Source organism: Gamsiella multidivaricata, assembly GCF_025024155.1.
Source record: "Gamsiella multidivaricata strain RSA 2152 chromosome Unknown BC939scaffold_2, whole genome shotgun sequence".
NCBI lineage: Eukaryota > Fungi > Mortierellomycota > Mortierellomycetes > Mortierellales > Mortierellaceae > Gamsiella > Gamsiella multidivaricata.
In genome coordinates this window covers 930850-944764 of record NW_026251710.1, presented here as the reverse complement: position 1 = coordinate 944764, position 13915 = coordinate 930850, and the positions used below count along the sequence as shown (strand labels likewise).

Sequence of the window (13915 nt, the reverse complement as noted above, 5' to 3'; positions counted from 1 at the left end):
GCCAAAAAAAAAAAGAAAACTATTACCAACAGTACATCGAGCGGGACATCCGCCGGGCCATTAGATGCGCTGCTAATATATGATCGACCATGGAACGTGCGATGCTCATTTGGGTCATGCCAAGGCTTTTGTTTGTCTTTTTTTTAAAAAAAAAAGTATGTGTCAACAAGGAAGTTGCACCGCGGAGAAAATGTTTGGCGATCGAGATGAATGGAGCAGGAAAGTGTGCTCCGCCTGCATTGTTACAAGGGGATCAGATTTGATTTCATTCGACCTATCTTTCTGAGGCTAAGAACGCTGTTTGCCGCCTTATTTTTTTTTTATCACGAAGGGAAATGAGAGCTGGCGAGAGCGAGTGCTTTCGATATACGTTATATTGGAAGCAGGGACCTTGGCGGGGACTCCCACGCGGTCTACAAAGGGGTGCAATTGGCGACATTTAATTTCAACCGCTGGAAAGGATATCCTCGATCGCGGTTGACCTGGCCTTTTGGCGGTGTTTTTTGTTTGGCCCTTTTCTATCCACTTCAGCCTCGCATTCCTTTCACTTTTGCTCATTCTCATTGCTGGTTGCATCCCCATTCTGCATTCCCGCTGCCAGCACCTGTCTTTTCTATACAGCACCTCACTTTTGTATTCTATTCTGCTCGTTATACCACTATATCATCCCATACCCCAGTAGCTCACACCCGGCACCAACGACACTCCGGGATCAAGTAACCCTTCAACAACCCAGCACTCCCTAATACTCGGTCATTACCCCTCCATCTCCATCTCCATTCGGTTCTTGAATCCGATGCAACCTTCAGTGGGATCATACTCAGAACCTGATCCAGTCTCACCTAATCAACCCATCAACCCCTTCGGCATTTCCTCTGCCGCTATGAGCTCCATCTCTGCTGAGCAGGCCGAGGGGCCCAACCATAATCCAACAGTAACAACAACATCGACAGCAGATAGAAACCCAAGGCTGAGCATACACGATAACCATTGTAGTCGATCTCAGGGGCAGGGTAACATGGCGAATAATATCACGCCTCCTTTCCAGGGCGTCGATAATGAACCCAACTCTATCCCATTCAGGCACCAGAATCCCGCGCCTCGTTCACAAGCACCCTCTCCTTCGCTTTCATACTCGCCTTCATATTCGCCTTCATACTCACCGCCAGCTCCCTCCTCACCTCCTCCTCCACCCGCTATTCGCATCCATAACCCACATACGCGCCCGTTATCTCAGGGGGACGACTACGTCGACCATATCAACGACGAAAAATGGACGCTCGCTATTCCCTCAGAATCAATATCTTTCTCATCCTACCACGTCGGACAGTTCGAAGACGGAAAGGCCGCCTCACACCAAGTCCTTCACTACCCGTTCTCGTCTCCGTTCCACCCTATCCAGCCTTCTGTCGCGCCATCTACTAATCCCTATATCGATGCAGCAGCTTTGTGTCACACAACGTTTCACCATAACCCCAATCCCCCATACAATAGCACCAGTCACCCGCAGTTTGCCCACCCCTCCACCACAGTCTCACCCACTATCAGCAGCACCCCAGGCTACACATCCTCGCGCCCCCTCCCGAGCGACTTGGAAGCGCAGAATCATGCCCATTACGGACAGCAGGATACCCATTCAATTGATCAGTCTCAACCAAGTTCGCTTTACCGTGGAGGAGCAGCCTCCGGCGCCAATATCCGACCCCCCCAACATAAGAAGCGACGCAGCGATACGAACAGTAAGATCCGCAGGAAACGGAACAGCGTGAACGGCGACAACTGGACACGGACGAGTGATGTAAGTGGCGTCGGAACAGGCCGTTCTTCCTCTGCTTCTCCCTCGGTCCACAGTCGCATGTCCTTGGGTGCTCAGGAACCTCGATCGTCTTCCAAACATTCCCAGTCTCCCCCGGTAGAGGAACCTTCGGAGCTGGCGGAACCTACGCTCCCTGCGCAATCTCAGAAACGATTTTCCTTGTTCCGAAGTAGGTTGTCGTCACTGGAAAAAATGCCCAATAGAAATAACTATATTACGCCAGAGAGCCATGGCCACAGCGTCTCGTGGGAGGGACTCTCGAAGGACCCTCAATGTGGGAATACCAAATCCAGGACAGGCATCAACGGAGGTCGCCAATACTTGAGGGACGATATGACGGAGCATGTGCCGTACTTCAACCGCGGAGGGATCATTGGACACGACGGACGGCGGAAGACAGGGATCCCTGGCAGGAACGGCGAGGAGCCAGAGACGAACATGTTCAATTTTGTGGACCTGATATTGAATATGCCTGAGAGGCCGAGTCTGCGATTTGTGGTGTTGAAGTTATTGAAGGTCCTCGTCGTGATGACGATCGGGTACTTTGTGCTTATGGCCCTTTATTTTGCAGCGGAGGTAATTTATTTTCTATAGCATCTTGATTGGATACAAGGTGAATCCGAAGGACTAATAATAATGGAGGGCCTTTTTTTTTTTAACAATAGTATCAGAATGTTAATCGCCTTGAGAATATCAGCATCCTCGTCGTGGATCTGGACCATTCGATGATCGGGAACCAATTTCTTAACTTTACTCAGCAGGACAACAAAATGAAGGGACAGGTCAACTGGTCTGTTCAGAGCGGGTACAAAACTATCGATGCTGTGATCGAGGACGTCGGGAATGGCAACTATTGGGGCGCGATGGTGGTCCAGCCCAACGCATCGGTGTCACTCAACAAGGCACTCTCGGGACCGAATTCTGACTATGATCCCACCAAGGCGTTCATGTTTATCTACGATGGCGGACGGGACCCACTGTCGGTGAAGCCATATATCCTCGCTAGCATGTACACACAGTTCTTACAGTTCACAAAGACGTTCAACCCGATATGGGTCTACTTCGTGCTGACTTATGCAGACGAAAAGAATACGACGCTCACACCGCTAGCAAGCGCACCCCAAGTCTTGGGCATACCCGTGGCATTCGAAGAACTAGATATCCATCCGCTATCATCGTCGATTATCGCCTCCGCAACGTCGGTGGCGTACATCTGGATCTTCCTGGTTGCAGGCGGGAGCACATATTTGGTGGCATATACGGTCCAGCCGTTGACACGGGAAGGCGGTGTGACGCGGACGATGATGCTGCTGTTGATACCGTTGTTGGTGTTCCTATGCTCACTCTCGATGGTGTACAGCATCACGCTCCGGATCTTTGGTGTATTGTTCGAGTCGGCGGGGCAGTTTCTCTCGTTGTTCATGGGCATGCTGTTGCTCCAGGCGGCTGTGGCATCGTTGATCCTGTTCTTGATATTCCTGATCCCGGTCAGATACATCCCAGTGATCACTGTAACGTTCGTGGTGATGAACATGATTGCGATCTTTCATCCTGTAGAGCTGATGCCGCCGTTCTACCGATGGGTGTATGCGATGCCCTTCCTGAACGCAGTGCAGATGGCACGGTTTGTGCTCACGGGATCGTATAATCGACTGGTATACAACTTGCCGATCTTATTTGCGTGGATTCTGGTGCCGCTCACATTGCTGCCGTTCGCGATCGCGAGACAGAAGCGGCTAATGATGGAAATTTTGGAGTTAGAGGAACAGGACCGTCGACAGTCTCAGCAGAGATATTACTCGGATAAGGATACTGGGCTTAGATACTATACTGGAGAAGACGACGATGACGATGACGACGTGTACGACTATAGGAGCGAGAAGGCAGGGAGATACAGCAGGAAATCGCGCGAGTCGGAGAGGCGTCGGGCTAGAAGTTCGACCCGACATCGTGGTCTGGAACAGAAGAAGAATTCGAGCGAGGATGGGCTTGAAGGAGAGGATGTGTCTGAGAGCAGAAACGAGCGTCGTCAACGCCGGCGCCGTCGCAACCACCGCAGCGGCAGTAACGGTGACAGCGATGATCGTGGGGATGATAGCGAGGAGAACAGCCAGGGCCTGAGCCAGGAAGGCTCTGTAGCAAAGGCTGCACGACTGATCCGGCCACTAAATCCAAGGACGCTTAGCAGCGGAGCTGTACCGAGTGCGCCGCCAGAATCGCAGATGTTCAGCACACATCATGGGACAGTTGGACGGACGCCATCCGGAGAGCAAAATCGGTCGTTGTTTGAGATGCCGAAGTTGAGTCGACACCCGTATGCGGCTGAATTGGTCAGGCCGCAGACACCGGCCGAAGTGAAGTAAAGAGACCAGGGAACCAGCAGAAGAGAAGAAAAAAATGCATAGACTATTTATTCGAGTAAACGCGTTTATGTTACATGAACCTTCGCAAAAGGGACCTTCATTATATACACTAGCTGGGTGGGGATTGATGAGTCGTTTTTTAGCATTTCGATACAGTTTTGTTATTATCGCCGAGGAAGCGGAGAAGTAAGAGGAGGTCGTGGTGGTGGTGGCGGTGGAAGCGCTGGAGGCGCATACAGGCTTGAAGCGCGGTGCATGATGACCTGAATTGTTGCGCCTGCTTGATATTCTATCCGCCAGGGTTTCAATCTTGAGAAAGGAAAAAGGTTAGTAACTGGAGTCAGGAACCCACTCTGACTACCGTGTTTTTTTGGATACATACCTGTTTCCTTCAGCGTCGTTCATGAATTCCAAAGCACGCTGACCGCATTGGAGTCGAGCAGCGTTCGGGAAGGATGCTTGGATATCACCCCAGAGAACGAAGGCGCGGTCCTGGGTTAATGCTGTGCCTGGGAATACACGCAGCGTGCAAGTGTCAGACCCAGAGTTGAACGTTTGGCACTCTGCTCTGGAAAGTGGGGCGGCGGGAAAGGAGGACTTGGGAGCGACAGGGGAAGATGTAAGTGATGGTGGAGTGAGTGGTAGTAACGACTTTGGGAGTGGGTGTGGCAGCCCTGACAGATTGAGTGCGAGCATTCTGGGAGGGTGTGGAAAAAAAAGCTAAAACGTTAAAAAAAGTGGGAGAGTTGAGTAAAGGATCCGAGGATGGTGGGTAACGCTGTTTTATACGACGAACAGCACAGCATCGGTGGTTTTTTTACGGAGATGGTGTCAGCGGGAAGGGCGAACACCCGCCACATGAGCATGGGCGTACAAAGGAGGCAGGTTTGAGTGAGTTGAATTTGGACGGAGAGGCGAGCCGAGCCCGTGCTTGTACGACGTGGTTGTTCTTTGGTACAAGAACAACAAAAACCTGGCAGATCCGTCACCTCTGGGCAGTGGTTCTTTATTATGGTCTTTGTCCCAGAGCGAAGAAAACGGGTGTCGGAAACAACTAGCTGTCGAGGGGTGGTCATCAAATAGAACCCATTTTTATTTTTACACTGGTATTTTTATGCGACGACTTCGCCCTTTCAACGCGCTGCCGTAGATGCGGCGTAAAGTGAATTGCCTCCCATCGATGGAATATCTAACATGCCTTTGCTGCCCTAGGTATCGGCTCCTCTCATACAGCAGCAGTGGCGCCAGAAGTGCCCGGTCTCAAGAACTGCTTCTGCCTGACCATAAACGACAACACCGCGCACACCGCCGTCAAGGCCGCACAGCAATACCATACAAACTCCGGCATCGTCTTCACCGTCAATGCATACACCCACGAGATCATCACTGGCGAAAAGATCCCCGCAATCGAATCCACGACCTGGATTGCGCCCAGTACTGCCCCAAACTGGGATGGCTCCACCAACGCTGTCAACAACGACTTCAGTGATGGGGCAGCAATGATGCTCACGGCATGCAGGGATGACCACAGATAAAAGTGCCAGCCCTTGGTCGAAAGACCGTAACCCACGTAGGTCACAGAGCTGATCAGGAATCCTAATCGCATGATCCATGTGTCGAGCTTGCGATCACTGGCGGCCTTTTCTTTGGTGCGTGCTGGGCTTGGTGCGGAGGATGATGATAATGGTGGTGATATAGGCTTCTTAGCAGGGTTCGAGGATGAGGATAGATGCGAGGGACGTCGTGTGCGATCAGTGGACCAGGTCGCGATAGAGTCTGCAGTCGACTGGCGGCGTCGACGCTCTTCGAATGGGGCCTCATCATCTGAAAGGTTGAGAGCTGCTTCGCCCAGATGTTCGACACTTGAGGCCACGGTCGGGTCTTCTAGACCTACAACCATAACGCGTTCTGGGTGGTCTGTGATCAGGCCCTCATCGTGCTCGGTGCCATCACGAATCCTTGGACGGTTTCTCTTGTTGTTGTCGTTGTTGATTGCTCCCTGTTGTTGCTGTCCGCGCTTCTGAATCTTTCCGGCGTGCTTATTATATAGATGCACCAAAACCGGTAGCAGAGCCAGTAAGGAGATCAATCGCACGGTCGAGCTGAGCGCGAACAGGATTCCATCTTCATACTCTGTCCAGTTGAAGACCCTGTTCGTGTACAGGATAATGACCGAGAACGTGCCCTTGAGTGCCAGCCATTGCAAGAACGAGATCGCACCCAGGAGGATCAGGTTGGTGTTTTGACCGTTGGGCTTGAAGAACTGGAGGGACCGGAGCATGTGTGAGTGCCATGCCATGGGTCGCTGGTCTTGTTTCTTGTGGTCGTTCTGCTTGTGTTTAACTGCCCGTTCGTAGAGCTTTTGGATATGTGCAGGCTGCTTGCTCGGGAGGGATTCTGGCACGAAGAAGATCAGGAGGAGAAGTGTTGCCATGGTTGCGACAATGTCGATGTAGACAATCGTCAAGATGCTGCCCGACCACATGACAAGCAGACCTCCAAGTAACGATCTATTGCACATCATCAATGAAAAGACTTCAACAAACTGAATCCAATACCAAGCACGATGCCTCGCGCGTGTATGACAGAAACGCTGCCTTACCCAATAGCGAGCCCCATGAATAATCCAGCATGAAGCCACGAATAGATCAAACTACGCCGACTCGGATCCGTGCAATCGGCCGCATAGGCCAGACTCATCGTTCCGCCGACACCCATACCGCCCAGTAGGCCCTGGACCAAGGACCCAAGGATCATGAGTGGCAGGCCAAACTGGTCCCACCACTTGCTCATGGCGATGATGTTGCACATCATATAGAGCGAGCTGACAAGGCCAATGACCATGATCTTGACTCGCCCATGCTTGTCGCTCAGCGAGGCATAGTATCCGATGGACAGTGTGCCTACACCAACACAAAAAAAAAAAAAAAAAAAGAGAAAATGTATCAATGTTCTTTTCAGCGAAAGAGCGAGATCGCGCTCGATTGGATTTCCCTGTCAGTCTACGACATCGACCTGTCCACATGGCTATGCTGCGCTGTAATAAAATGAACCAAACTGAAAGACATCTCTTTGAAACACCATACCTGCAATAGCGCCAAGGACCTCGATCATCGCCATGGTCTTTGCTGTGTACGCCTGGATCTCGGGCACCTGACATTCTAGTGCGGGTCTCAACATTACCATCTCGCTATTACCCACTACCGCTGCCTGGAACAAAGACGCTGTGAATTCCGCCATGGCCGCCACCGTCGTATTGCTCGGTGAGTGTCGATTCAGATACTCCCTACACAACAACTCCGCCTGGAACTGTCCGATCGAGGACGACAGCATGCCTCCGCTGACAGAGGCCAGCCCATAGATTGGGAACAGCCATGATGCTGACGGACGCTTGTACCAGGGTAGGTTCTCCTTCAGGATTCTGACATAGATAGTTATGGGGTCTGTTTCGGCTTGAGAGGAGGAGAGAAGGGGGGTTTGTTCTTCGTCTGCCACCTGAATAGTATCTTCAGAGATGTCGTGGGGGATGTGGGGCCGAGACCCATTGTTGGCGGGGCCGCGATTGGGCTGGGCGGCCATGCTGGGGTATTGCAGAGGTCTATGCTGTCCGTGGATTATCTAACAGGGAAATCGAGAGGGGGCTGTGTGCAGAGTGCAGTATGAACGAGGCGTGAGAAGCATAAAACGGAATAGAAAAAAAAAATATTTAGAAGAAAGTGTGCAGTCGGGAGAGAAGTGTTCGCCATAAGCAAGAGAAGAAGAAAAAACAAAAAGAAACACGATGTATAGGAATGAGCATGGGCTGACGAAGGAGGATGAACACAGCTTGGACGAGATTGTTGCCATGGACCAAACAGGTTCAGCTGTTTTGGAATTCATTTCAAATCACTCGAGCAGACCAGACTCGTCAACAACTGCTTTTACCTGGGGTACCACGCATTTCTTACGTATGAGTATGTACCTTTTCACGACTATAGCCCTGTTCCTGGAAAGGGAAGTGTTTGGTCGATCCAATCGAAGGACGAACGCGTAACTGCTGGAAAAAGGGGGGGAAAGAGGAACAACAATTGCAAGAGAGGAGGAGTTCGTAGAAACAACCGTCGATCGGGGAACGGGCAGGAGGTAGGGAGGTAAGAGGATGGTCGATAAGAAAGCTAAGAGTTGTCATCGCTGCCTGAAAGCCCTCCTTCTTGTGATCACATTTGTAATAAACAGCGCTTGAAAAGGCAAGGAACGCGTAGTTGCACAAACCAAACCAATCGCCCACCCCTCTTTTTTTCGCATGCTCTTAACCATTATGCGAAAAGAAGACGAACGGCCTGTGAACCGACGCGGGATAAACCACTTCCTTACCCGCTACGCCCAGGACAAAAGGAAAAGGTGGCACTTTTTTTCTTCTTCCCTCTCATAGACTATAGAGTCGAACACAAAGGCGCGCACTACTGCACTTGTAGGCTATGATTGCTCGCATGTTGCTGCACGCCATGTGTATATAAACCAGAAAAGAAACATTAGATTTCCTTCTATCCCATGGACACCACCCGCCAAAAAACTCTAAACGACATATCCTCGAAGGGCTATCCGCCAGATAGAACAGAGTTTGGGTGGCTAAAAAAACCAACATGGCTTCCATAAATGGTGCACTCGCTTTTCTCTAACTTCAAGACAGCCATGGCAAAGCAACAAGAAAAGAGGTTGTGTAACAGCCCTCCTGGCGTTTTTCTCAGGAAGAAAAGGCAGCATTGTAACGTGTTTTAGTAGTAAGCAATTTAGTTTTTTTTTTATTACACGAAATAAAAGTATTATCTGATGCTATCTACAACATCGTGTTGCGTTATGTATATACAAAAGCTCCATCCTCAACGCGATGCGCTTGCTTCTCTTCAGCACTCCATGGCCCGCTCATCAAAAACCAAACTGCTCACCTCCTCCACATTTCGATGGCGCCTATAACCGCCCTCACCCGCCGACTCCTGCTGCCGTATGGCCGTGTTCAGGCCCATATCAGCACTCGTCAACGACGCTACAAACGACTCATGTGCAGCACCATGGACATTAGCCTCTGCAGATGACGAAGAAGCGTATTTGTCATACTCGTTACCGGAAGTGATGTCACACTGGGTCTGAGCATCCTGTCGAGGTGCCGCTACCGCCTCTGCTGCTTGCGCTACCGACTGTCGGTCAGAGTCATCCGATAACGATGATGCCTCTATATCCATGTCGTCCGAAGAAACAGCAGGCGGTGAGGGTGGATCTGCAGCGTCGTCTTCCATGACCGCGCTATTGCCATGCTGTTGAATCGACGACGGCTGTTGCATCTGTAGTGAAGATCTGAGACTGGGCGATAGTTCATGCATCAGATTTCGAGTACTCGGCGTTGGCGTGAATGGAGCTGGATAATGCATCATCATGTTGGCCGAGATCTGCTGTGGCTGCTGAGACCGTAAGATAGGTTGCTGCATGTCCTGGTACGCAGTCATGGACAGATCCTGCTTCTGCTGTCGTTGTTGCGGTTGTTGCGGTTGTTGCTGTTGTTGCTGTTGTTGCTGTTGTTGCTGTTGTTGCTGTTGTTGCTGTTGTTGCTGTTGTTGCTGTTGTTGCTGTTGTTGCTGTTGTTGCTGTTGTTGTTGTTGCTGCTGCTGCTGCTGCTGCTGCTGTCGTTGTTGCTGCTGCTGCAAAGATCTTAAACCAAAATTATCGCCCGAGCCAAATGAATTTAGAGCACAATCTGTCCCAGTAGGAGTGATAGGGGCAGCAGCCGTCGGATTGACCTGCCCGAACATCATACTCTCAATCGACGCCAACTTCAGTGCCTCTGGCAACTCGAGCGGGGTCGCAAAGAGCTGTATCCCTCCCTCCTGGCCCAGCTGCTGAGAAGGATCCATTCCCCCAAACGCAATAGCCGCCATCGCCACCGCCGACGTGATATGCGTCTGCCACATCGCACTCAGCTTTGTCGCCCCTTGCTCCTGCGATGATTCCGGCAGCGGCATCGAGAAGTTACCATATGGATGTCGCAACTGAATTGATGGAGCAGGGCCAGGCCCACCCTTAGACGACTGCGCCAACCGAGTGGCCTCGTAAATATTCTCTATCGACGTCGCCAACTCCGGGGATACTGAATTAGCCTGGCTTGTAAAGACATCCAATGCCACCGCAATTAGGGAATCGGCTATAGGGAAGGTCTTTCCGAGATCATGCGCGGCCTTGATAGTCTTAGCAAGTCCCGCGCGGGTCGTTTCGCGGTTGCCGAGCGTCGGGCTGATGGTGTTGTGGACATGCACGGTACCCGCGGCGAGGAGACAGCTCATTCCGAAATAGCAGGTATCTCGGAATTGACCATGTAGCATCAGTGAGTCCGCAATGTGGGAGACATTCGTCGCAGCTGCGGTGCAGATGTTACGGGACGAGACCAAGAAGTTGCTGTCGATCGCTGCAGAGTCGACAGGACGGAGGTAAGGCCGATGCAGTATTGTCAAGCACGTGTAGTACAGCATATGCATTAACGCAGCTGTTGGCGACGGGGGATGATTTGTCCCGGGCGACATAGTGTACGGCGTGTACATGAGCTCGTTCGGTAATGCCAGGAACCAAGAAGTCAGGGCGTTATGCAGCTGCGGAAGCTGTGTCTTGGAGACATCTGCCAAATAGGTGCCATTAATCTCGGCTTTGATGCAATGCATTGTGTTCAACACTTTTCCCATTTGAATGAACAACTTCATGGACCAGAGAAGTCGACAGGAGATAGTTTTCTCGGGCTCGTAAGGTTGCTCGACTACATCCTCGCCTATCACCTCGGGAATCCAGTCGTCCGAGGGCAACGCCATATTGAAGTCTTCATCGCGAAACGTCATAGGTCGGCCCAAGATAGCGCTACCGAAGCGGTCGGACAGATACAATGCCCACCAGACGCGCTTCCTGATCTCAGCCTGCTCAGGCTCATCCGACTGCACATCTTGACGATGAAGGCCAATATCCTACGTTGACAACATTGCGTTCAATGGTTAAAGATTCAACTTTTGAAAATAAATGAGAATATTGGCAGATTTGGTCATGATAAAAGCTTACCGTAGCAATACGCGACGCCATGCCTGTGTAAAGCCAACCTCCTGAATAATTGCCCGTCGCGTACTGATGGTGCGACATCAACAGCAGTGCCTGGATCGTGCTAATATTCGAGACATGGTACGTCTCATCCAGGATGATCTTTGCCCGGTTGAAATATTTTGTCGACTCCTGTGCCACCACAGGGTCATCCGAGTACCAGCATGCATTACAGAAGATTGCGTTCAAGATCAGGATTTGGGAGAGATCCGGCCGGTTCTGGCGATGGGCCTCCATAAATGTCTTGCGGATGAACATGGGTGCGAAGGGATACATGTACTGAAAGTATAGACCGAGAAGATATTCCATCCCTTCTTTGGATGGAAGCTCGCGCTCGCTGGTCATCTGGAGCGAATGCGACCATAGGTCGCTGTCATTTAAATGAGCCATAGGAAGAGGATCTAACAGGATAGGAAATTATGTGCATCAGGCCCCTCCCCCCTTCCCATTTGTACACTGTCCATTCGGATGCTTCGAAGATTTTGCAAGAAGTTCAAATAACTTACAGACACCTAAGCGGGAACGTGAGCTGAGTTGACAGACATAAAATCCAGAGCTGCTTCCATGGAAACTAAGGATGTAAATGCAAGAAAAAAGCCATGCAAGAGTTGGTGTCAATGGCTTTAAAACCACAAGCAGAAGAACGACATTAAAAATCTATCCAGGATGTTTGCGACGACTTACTGTTGGCCATGACCATCCAGACTCATCATACTAACCGCAGACTTGGATACACCTTCTTTGTACAGAGACTTTGGTAAATCATGGCGCGTAGGATCTGAAGACGATCCATCAGGCTGTCGGCCTTGGTTGGATGGCATCCTGTTCGAGTTTTGCCCCGAGTTTCTTTTATTTTCCGTTGACTTGGTGGATCCTTGTCCTTTTGAGACAGATGTGATTGGCGGCGATGGACGATCGTTACCTATGCTTCTTCTTGCATCTTCACCGAGAGCAGGATCCAAGGAACCAGCTCTCGTGTCACCGCGAACCATGGTGGCACTAGAGTGCATCCTGGCCCTTGAGGACGATGATGGGTCCGATAATGGGGAATGATGATGATAGGAAGGCGATGTTGATGCATAAGGGTTGTATTGATACGAATATGGCGAGGAAGGGCCAGGACTAAGACTCGAGAAACTCGTCGTGCTGCTGGCAGACATGCGACGATCTATTGGGAGCTCTGTCGCGTGCCTCTGATCCGCCATCTCATCACCGGAGCAGGAGGACGTTGACGAGAAAGACGAGTTTCCTTGACGATGATATGGCTGGTGTGACGACAGTCTTTGTTGGCGGTGGTAATGGCTGGATTTGGATCGATCTGGGTGCGAAGCAGAGGCGGCTGAGGACGTGTACGAGGATGAAGCCTGCCGGGCTCCGATCTTTACGCACAGACTCTGGGGAGTGTTTGTCTTCAGAAATAGAGCCTCGTCGAAAACGCACACGAGTTTGTGATTGACACAGCGAGCACAGTTGGGTGTGCCTGTGCACCTTAGCTTCTTTTTACGGCAATTGGTGCATGCCGTACCTGCCTTCAGGCGCTTCTGGCGGACAACTTGACTCGCTTCCATAGTCCTAGTGAGCTGCGGGTGTCAGGCAAGGAAAGAGAGGGAATAGGAAGAGATGGCAGTGGCAGGGGCAGGGGAAGGAAGAGGTCGAGCGGGGTGGTACGCAAGGCGGATAGGATTAGGGCGATGTATTTGTGAAGTTGCTAAACGAGGTGCGCTGTGAAGATTGCGAGGATGGAGAGCTGAGAGTGGAGAGTGTGTGGAGAGGAGGAGAATGAGGGCGTGTACAGTACTGCAGATAGCCCTCGTTTAGAAGCACAAAAAAAATGAAGCCTAAGATGTTGAAAAGATGTTGGCGGGAGAGCGAAAGAAAGGAAGAAAGCTGATCTGAAGGGCCGTTTTTATTGTCTCTCCAAGGCGCGTCAGCTTCAATAAGGAATAAAGAGGCGGAGAGCAATGGTGGACGACCAACGAGAACGAGCAGGAGAAAGAACAGAGCGTGTGGAGGAACGGCAGATGGTCTTCTTCATCTCCCTTGACACGACCTCTAGGCGTAGGGCCTCTGTGCAGGAGGAACTCTCCTACCCGGCTCGATTTCCCTTTTCTGGACAAAAATGCTTACAAGTCCTTTTTGTACGCCCTCTGCCAGCGAGCCGAAACACTAATTGGTCGTCAACATGCTTGTGCTCACGCAGACAGCACCCAATGCAGCGGACTAATTTGTGGAGCCAAGCTTGAGAGCAGAGGAATGATAACACCGCACTGTGTCCCCACACCGTCCTCTTCCCACGGCACGATCAACATCTCAGTCCAAAACACAATTCCGGAAATATAGCCAAATGTTGGTGCTATGGTGCTGGTCCAATTTACATTAACAAAGAAAACTTTGTCATTACTTTTCCAAAGGGGCTGATTCTCATATTAAACTGACGTGTGGGAGCTATACAATCCATTACATGCACCGTTTACTCAATACCTATACTCTTTTTTCTGGCACCGAATTCGCGTAGATTTATTCGTAGAGAGCCATGGAAGTGATCTGGACTGTTATAGGCATCCCTGATCCTGTCCCAGAGCGCAGACTATGATGCGTCTTGGTATTTACAGATGGCTGCACCGGCATCCAT

The 13915-nt window shown here is 50.9% G+C and overlaps 5 protein-coding genes across 5 annotated transcripts; 1 reads left to right on the top strand and 4 right to left on the bottom strand.

Annotated features, from left to right (window-relative positions):
- Positions 1-2092: 2092 nt before the first annotated feature.
- BC939DRAFT_104866 (uncharacterized protein) lies at positions 2093-4261 on the top strand. The gene is made up of 2 exons (XM_051549868.1): positions 2093-2355; positions 2482-4261. Exon 2 carries the CDS (start codon positions 2542-2544, stop codon positions 4177-4179), a length of 1638 nt encoding a protein of 545 aa, XP_051417623.1. The 5' UTR covers positions 2093-2355; positions 2482-2541; the 3' UTR covers positions 4180-4261.
- A 9-nt stretch (positions 4262-4270) lies between these two features.
- On the bottom strand, positions 4271-4919 carry BC939DRAFT_435606 (uncharacterized protein). The gene is made up of 2 exons (XM_051553522.1): positions 4562-4919; positions 4271-4488 (listed from the first exon to the last, which is right to left on the bottom strand). The coding sequence occupies exons 1-2, from the start codon at positions 4873-4875 to the stop codon at positions 4344-4346; spliced, it is 459 nt and encodes a 152-aa protein (XP_051417622.1). The 5' UTR covers positions 4876-4919; the 3' UTR covers positions 4271-4343.
- A 485-nt stretch (positions 4920-5404) lies between these two features.
- BC939DRAFT_498553 (major facilitator superfamily domain-containing protein) lies at positions 5405-7758 on the bottom strand (the record flags this gene model as incomplete). Its single annotated transcript, XM_051559829.1, has 3 exons — positions 5405-6689; positions 6782-7082; positions 7266-7758. 3 exons carry the CDS (start codon positions 7756-7758, stop codon positions 5405-5407), a joined length of 2079 nt encoding a protein of 692 aa, XP_051417621.1.
- Positions 7759-8990: 1232 nt separating this feature from the next.
- BC939DRAFT_435603 (uncharacterized protein) lies at positions 8991-9723 on the bottom strand. Its single transcript, XM_051553521.1, has one exon. It carries the CDS (start codon positions 9657-9659, stop codon positions 9063-9065), a length of 597 nt encoding a protein of 198 aa, XP_051417620.1. The 5' UTR covers positions 9660-9723; the 3' UTR covers positions 8991-9062.
- A 1651-nt stretch (positions 9724-11374) lies between these two features.
- Positions 11375-11810, bottom strand: BC939DRAFT_435601 (uncharacterized protein). Its single transcript, XM_051553520.1, has 2 exons — positions 11790-11810; positions 11375-11684 (listed from the first exon to the last, which is right to left on the bottom strand). The coding sequence occupies exon 2, from the start codon at positions 11645-11647 to the stop codon at positions 11453-11455; it is 195 nt and encodes a 64-aa protein (XP_051417619.1). The 5' UTR covers positions 11648-11684; positions 11790-11810; the 3' UTR covers positions 11375-11452.
- Between the last annotated feature and the right edge of the window lie 2105 nt (positions 11811-13915).